At 52.0% G+C, this 7,521-nt stretch overlaps 1 protein-coding gene across 2 annotated transcripts in view; it reads left to right on the top strand.

Moving 5' to 3' along the window:
• Window positions 1–3,160: 3,160 nt before the first annotated feature.
• Window positions 3,161–7,521, top strand: part of RAB11FIP3 (RAB11 family interacting protein 3) — a 115,414-nt gene continuing 111,053 nt past the window's right edge. For both annotated transcript variants that reach the window (XM_023513811.1, XM_012805848.2), the window contains exon 1: window positions 3,161–4,305. In XM_023513811.1, the coding sequence (XP_023369579.1) occupies window positions 3,526–4,305 (780 nt within the window). In that variant the 5' untranslated portion in view covers window positions 3,161–3,525. The remainder of the gene's footprint in view (window positions 4,306–7,521) is intronic.

Below are 7,521 nucleotides of genomic sequence, written 5' to 3' on the forward strand. Positions count from 1 at the left end.
AGCTGGGTTTTGTAGTAGGCACCTGTGGTCTCAGCTACTTGGGAGGCTGAGGCAGGAGACTCACTTGAGCCCAGGAGTTGGAGGTTGCTGTGAGCTGTGATGTCATAGCACTCTACCCAGGGTGGGGAACAGCTTGAGGCTCTGTCTCAAAAAAAAAACAAAAGTGGGTGATCCATCCAGGATGGCAGCTCAGAGCCTAGGAGGGACCTGCCACAAAGGGGGCAGCTATGTGGGAGAAGATGCTCTGTGAAGAGGAGACCAACACCTGGCTGCACAGTGGGAATAGTGGGTGAGATATTGTGCCCTCTGCTGAGGCCAGGACCTCTTTTCTTCAGTGCTCAGCTGAAGACTATTCCTTCCTCACCCTGAACCCATCACAAATCTGTGGCAAGTCCCTTCTCCTTCCTGTCCTAGCCTCCCTGGGGCATTGTGCCCGGCCCTGGTTAGCTGCCCCAAGTTTCCTGACAGAGGCTCCCACTGAGACCACTGGTTGGCTTTGTCCCATGTAGCCCTCAGTTATGACTAAGGAAAGGGCCCTCCATGGACACATCTGGAACTGCCTGTGATGGGAAGGGGCTTCATTGGACACTCCCCCCAAAGAAACTACTCTCTACTCTGGATCTGGGTACCTAATGTCACAACTCTTCTCCAACCTCTGCTGATTTACACAAACTACTTTTTTCACCCTCTCTCTCTTTTTAGACGGAGACTCGCTTTATTTGCCCAGGCTAGAGTGGCTTGGCATTGGCCTAACTCACAGCAACCTCAAACTCCTGGCCTCAAGCAATCCTCCTGCCTCAGCCTCCTGAGTAGCTGTGATTAAAGACACCTTACACAACCCCTGCTAACTTTTGTATTTTTAGTAGAGATGGGTCTTGCTTTTGCTCAGGCTGGTCTTGAACTCCTGAGCTCAAGCAATTCTCCCACCCTGGCCTCCCAGAATGCTAGAATTATAGATATGAGCCACTGTGCCTAGCCTACACAAACTAGTTTTAAATCTTATAAATGAAATGGAAACCTCCCAAGTAGCTGAGACTACAGGTATGTGCCATCATGCCCAGCTGGATCCCTTGAGCTCAGCAGTTCAAGACCAGCCTGAGCAACTGTTTTTTCCTACTAAAACTAGAAAAATTAGCCAGGTGTTGTGGCAGGCACCTGTAGTCTCAGCTACTTGGGAGGCTGAGGCAAAAGGATCACTTGACCCCAGGAATTTGAGGTTGCTATGAGCTATGACACCATGGTACTCTACCCAGGGCGAAATCAGTGAGACTCTGTGTCAAATAAATAAATAAATGAAAACACAATAAGTAAGGAACAGCCTTTCCTTGTGTCAGTGTGAACATGTGCCCTGAGTAGGTACTGAGAAGAGACAGTCTCAGACTAAAGGGTATTCAGGCCTTCAGTTGCATTAGTAATGCCAAATTCCCACATTCTCTGGAAATTTTTATTCTGATTTGTGTCAAATGTTATAGTTACACATTTCCTTGATTACCAATGAAGTTGAGCATCTTTTATTTTTTTTTTTTTTGAGACGGAGCCTCAAGCTGTCCCCCTGGGTAGAGTGCTATGGCATCACAGCTCACAGCAACCTCCAACTCCTGGGCTCAAGCGAGTCTCCTGCCTCAGCCTCCCAAGTAGCTGGGACTACAGGCGCCCACCACAACGCCTGGCCATTTTTTGGTTGCAGCCATTATTGTTGTTTGGCGGGCCCGGGCTGGGGATTCGAACCTGCCACCTTAGGTGTATGTGGCTGGTGCCTTAGCTGCTTGAGCCACAGGCGCTGAGCCTGAGCATCTTTTAAATATGATTACCAGCCATTTACATTTCTGAATCAAATATGAACTACTTATTCATATTCTTTGCTCATTTCCTTCTGGGACAGAGCATGAGCTATTGTCCATATTTTCCTTATGACCAGCAAGGCCAGCAATGTAGACATGATGAATTTGACTACTCAAAATTGAAGATTTGTTTACTCTTCTCCATCAGAGGACCACCCCCAGTTCCCCAGGGTTCATGGAGGGATCACAGACAGGGAGAAGGTATCTGCAACATCTAAAACTGATGACTGATTTTTGTCTGGAAAAAAACATCAGAGAACACAATGGAAAAATAAGCAAGTGCTACAGCTGGGAAGTTTGCAGAGGTGGGATCCCAGTCCATCAATAAATACAATCAGAAACAATCACATTGGCATTAGTTAAGTACAAAAAGGACAATGATAAGATGCCATTAGCTAATCTGCTAAACAACAGTGACAATTGTAACCAAAAAATAGCCAGGCGTTGTGGCGGGCGCCTGTAGTCCCAGCTACTTGGGAGGCTGAGGCAAGAGAATCGCTTAAGCCCAAGAGTCTGAGGTTGAGGTGAGCTGTGATGCCACGGCATTCTACCGAGGGCGATATAGTGAGACTCTGTCTTAAAAAAAAAAAAAAGAAAGAAAGAAAGAAAAGAAAGCCATTAGCTAAGATGGGGGAAAATATGTAAGGTCTACCATAATTTTAGTAGTCAAAGGTTCAGAAGAAAGGCCTGAGTGTTCCACTGCGCTTGTTTTGGTTACATCTGAGATTTCCTGCTTTTGCGGGGCCTCTTCCCAACCTGGAAAGCAGCTGCACTGTCAGACCCTGCTCAGACCTCGCCTTTGCCCCTCTACGCAGGCCTCCTCTGGCTGCTGAGGAGCCAACGCGCGCACTTCCTCCTGTGCCATCCCAGGCGTCTTTGCTAAACAAGTTAGTGAGAGAACATTACCGGGTAAGGACAGAGCCCTTTTGGGACCCAAGCCTCTGTGCAATTGTCGCTCGCCTCTACGCGTAGCCTGTTCGCCTGCAGCGTGCGGAGGTGGTCCTTGAGTCAGTTCAAGGCTTTGCTGCCGAAGCAAGTTCCGGAGCTTGATCCTTCGCGTCCTCCGCCGGTGACGTCTCGCACGTGCTCCCAGGCTCCGGCCAGGCTCCGAACCGGTGCTAAACACTTAAAAAAATATAAACTGCCACCCTACCCGGCCACAGTTGTGGCGCGTCCCCTAGCTCCTGCTTTCATCTCAAGCCGACGAGGGGCGGGGCCGACGGCTCCGCGACGTGCCGACGTCAGGCCCGGCGGAGGGCGGGGTCGCGGCCCGGGCGTTCGCTTGCTCCGCACCTCCGTCTGTTCATCCTCCACGGCCTTCTCAGCTTACTCCTCAGGCTGTTCGGCCTCGAGTCCTATCGGCCCCTGGCAGCCCCGCCACCCACCGCCCGTAGCTTGCCGCTGGTCCTCGGCGCCGTCCCCAGGCCGCGTAGCCGCCATGGGCCCGCGTCCACCGCGCCGCCCGACCAAGGGCAGTTGAGGCGCGGAGCGAAGATGGGCGAGGGCGGAGCAGGGCCCGAGAGCCAGCTGGAGCAGCCCGGGTGTCCCGCGCGCGCCCGCCCGCGCCGCCGCGGGGATGCCCGCGCCCGCCGTCGCGCTCTGAGCGCCTTTGTCTGCCGTCCGCACCGCCCGCCGCACCACTAGCCTCTCGGGCCCGCGCCGGGCCGCGGGAGCGCCCGTGAACATGGAGTCGGGCCGGCCGGCCTCCCCCCAGGGTCCCGAGCCCCGCGGGCGTTGCAGCCGCACGGAGCCGCCGGAGCCGCGGGCCGGCGGGCCGGATAGGCTGGAGGCCGCCGAACAAACACCAGGCCCCTTGGAGTTGAGCCCCGGAGCGTCCGCCGCGGGTGCAGTGCCTCCACAGTGCGACGAGCTGGTGTCCGGATCCGGCGCGGATTCCAAGGTGCGCGTTAGCGCGGAGCCAGACCCGGGACTGGAGGAGCGGCCGCGGGACTCCGGGCCGCCCGCCCCGCCGCCCTGCACCAGCCCTGGCCCACGGAGGCTGGACGCAGACTCCGACGTGCCCAGCCCTGGGGCTTCTGGCCTCTTGCCCAGCCAAGGCGTCTGCCCAGACGCCGACCCCCTCCCCGTATTGCAGCTTCCAGAACTCGACCCATTTTTTTCCTGGACTGAAGAGCCAGAGGATTATGCCCCCGCGAGTCGCCCGGAGAGCCTGTCTTTCCGCGTGCAGGTTTCCAGTAACTGCTACCAAGTGAGTGGCGAGGTTGACTTCTTCCCGTCCTTCCCGTCGCCCTCGGTGGGCGAGCCGGAGCTGGAAGTGGGCCCAGGGCACCCGCGCCAGCCTTCAGACTTCAGCCAGTCCCACCCGCTCCCGAGCGAGCCCGCGGGATGTCAGGAGGATGGCTCGCGGCTCCGAGCCGTGTTCGACGCCCTGGACGGAGACGGAGACGGCTTCGTCCGCATCGAGGACTTCGTCCAGTTTGCTACGGTCTACGGGGCAGAGCAGGTAGCTGGGCGCGTTGGGGCTGCTGGGGGCCGGGGGACAGGCCTCGTGTTGTCCTGAGCGGCACGGCTAAGACCAAGGGGTCCCGCTTTTCCTTGGATTTCTGGTTGAATTTCACTGAAGACCGTATCCACCTTAAAAGGAGGTTCAATCCTGGGTAGTCATTTCCCTTCCCTTCCTTTATCGCCACACCAGCTGGGTCTTTCCTAAACCGAGGTCAGTTCCTGGCCTGGGTACCTTCTCCAGGACTGCCTGATAGAAGCGCTGCTGAATGAAGAGGGGCCCAGGTATCATCTATCCAAGTTAAGCCGACAAGAGGCTGCACGGTCCCCTTGAAACCATACTAATAGACGCCTATTTTGAGTAGTTACTTTGTTGTGTGTGACTGGCAGTTTTTCTACCTACAGTTTATCTTTTATTGTTGGGAGAAAGTGAATGCTTATCCAAGGTCCTAGGAATTAAAATTTTTTACTTTGGTACCTTCAGTGGAAAGGGAAGGACTGTAGCTCTGTAGCAGATACAAATACAGAATCTAGCAGAACTGCACTGGGGCCATCTCCACTCTTGTAGGAGAGATAAAATGCATAGACAGGTAAGAAATGCACAGTGCAGTGTAGCAAGGGTCCCACTTGGTCCCAAGGGTGCCAGCTGCCCAGGAGGAAGGGGCCCCCCACGGGATCCAGTCCTTCTTGTCTGTCTCTCAATAAACTGTAAGTGGAGATGACAGCAGGGTGTATTCTGCTAATAACAAGGTAGACATCAGATAATACCAGTGTTCACTTTTAAATATCTCATTTAGTAGTAGAAAAATCCCTAAAATGCTGGTCTAATTTTTATATTTTGTTGACTTTTCACACTTGCAGACATTTGTTAGGTGGGTGTTCAAGTACATATGCATATTTAAGCCAAGAGGGCTGTAAGAAAAGAGATAAAATTGACACAGCACTCTTCAGATGTTAGTTATAACATTAAGAACCTTTATAAGGGGGCCAGGGTTGGTGGCTTACACCTAAAATCCTAGCATTCTGGGAAGCGGATGTGGTAGGATCCCTTGAGTTAAAGACGAGCCTAAGCAAGAGTGAGACCCCCGTCTATACTAAAAATAGAAAAAATAGCTGGGCATGGTGAGGGATGCCTGTAGTCCCAGCTACTTGGGAGGTTAAGGCAAGAGGATCACTTGTGCCCAGGAGATTGCAGTTGCTATGAACCATAATGACGCCACTGCACTTTACCCAGGGTGACAGAGTGAGACTCTGTCTCAAAAAAAAGAAAAAAATATATAAAGGATCCATTTGCCCTCTTGATTATAGTATCCATTGAGCAGTGGGTTGTATAAAGAACTGGCTCCCAGGACAGGCATGGTGACTTATGCCTGTAATCCTAGCCCTCTGGGAGGCTGAGGCAGCTAGATAGCTTGAGATCATGAGTGTGAGACCAGCCTGAGCAAACGTGAGACTCCATCTCTACTAAAAATAGAAAAATTGAGGCAAGACGATCGCTTGAGTCTGAGTTAGAGGTTGCTGTGAGCTATGACACCACCGTACTCTACCCAGGGTGACAGCTTGAGACTCTGTCTCAAAAAAACAAAACAAAACAACCTGGATCCTAATGAATATGTGTCCCTTCCTGCATTTATGGCGTCAGGTTATGTGCAGGTAGGTACCCACAGGGTATCCTGTGATGTTCATGTGATTAGCTATGGTTGGAAGATATTACCAGGATGGGTCTTTCACCTCTTAGTCTACAGAGCAGAGATAAGTGACTGATAATTTTTTGTGTTGTTAGCTTGAACTATGCCTGCTGGTTAACGTTTTTCTTTTTGGAGACAGTCTCACTCAGTCACCCTGGTGTTGAGCGCTGTGCAGTTACAGCTCACAACAATCTTAAACTCTTGGGCTGAAGTGATTCTCTTGCCTTAGCCCCCCAAGTATCTGGGACTACAGGCACCCGCCACAATGCCCTGCTATTTTTTGGTTGTAATTGTCATTGTTGTTTGGCAGGCCTGGGCTAGATTTGAACCTGCCTGCAGCGGTGTATGTGGCCGGTGCCCTAGCCACTTGAGCTACAGGCACTGAGCCAAACTCCACCTTTTAGGCTGAAGCGATTCTCTTGCCTCAGCCTCCCAAGTGGCTGGTACTATAGGCACCTGACATAGCACCCAGCTATTTTTTTGTTGCAGTTGTCATTGTTGTTTGGCTGGCCCAGCTGGGATTGAACCTGCCAGCTTGGGTCTGTGTGGCTAGCTCCTTATTAAGCTATGGGTGCCAACCTCAGCTATTTTTTTTAGAGACAGGCTCTTGCTCTTGCTCAGGCTGGTCTCGAACTATTGAGCTCAGGCAGTCCACCTGCCTTGGCCTCCCAGAGTGCTGTGATTACAGGCATGAGCCACCATGCCCAGTCCTATGTTTTGTTTTTTTTTTAATTTTTAAATTGAGACAGTCTCACTCTGTCTCTCTGGGTAGGATGCCATGGTGTCATCATAGCTCAATGGGAATGTCAGACTCTTTTTTTTTTAATTGCAACAGTATCAGTTTATTACACTAGTAGAGTGCTATGACATTGTAGCTCCCAGCAACCTCAAACTCCTGGGCTCAAGCAATTATCTTGCCTCAGCTAGTAGCTGGGATTATAGGTGCCTGCCTCAACCACTGGCTATTTTTTTTTTTCTTTAGCAGACCTGGGCTGTGTTTGAACCCACCAGCCCTGGAGCATGTAGCTGGCGCCCTAACCACTGAGCTACAGGTACCCAGCCATACCTCAAAAAAAAATTTTTTTTTTTGAGATAGTCTCACTGTGTTGCCCTCAGTAGAGTATCATGGAGTCACAGCTCACAGCAACCTCAAATTCTTGGACTTAAGTGATTCTCTTGCCTCAGCTTCCCAAGTACCCGGGACTGTAGGCTCCCAGCTATTTTTAGAGAAGGGGTTTTGCTCTTTCTCAGGCTGGTCTCGAATCCATGAGCTCAGCTAATCCACCTCCCTCAGCCTCCCAGAGTGTTAGGATTATAGGTGTGAGCCACCGTGCTGGCCTTGTTTTTCTTTCTTTCTTTCTTTGTTTTTGAGACAAAGTCTCACTATGTTGCCCTTGGTAGGGTGCCATGACGTCACAGCTCACAAGAACCTCAGGCTCGGCTTGGCGCCTGTGGCTCAAGCAGCTAAGGCACCAGCCACATACACTTAAGGTGGCGGGTTCGAATCCCCAGCCCGGGCCGCCAAACAA

This window comes from Otolemur garnettii, unplaced genomic scaffold, assembly GCF_000181295.1.
Source record: "Otolemur garnettii isolate 467f Iridium unplaced genomic scaffold, OtoGar3 scaffold00044, whole genome shotgun sequence".
NCBI classification, from domain to species: domain Eukaryota; kingdom Metazoa; phylum Chordata; class Mammalia; order Primates; family Galagidae; genus Otolemur; species Otolemur garnettii.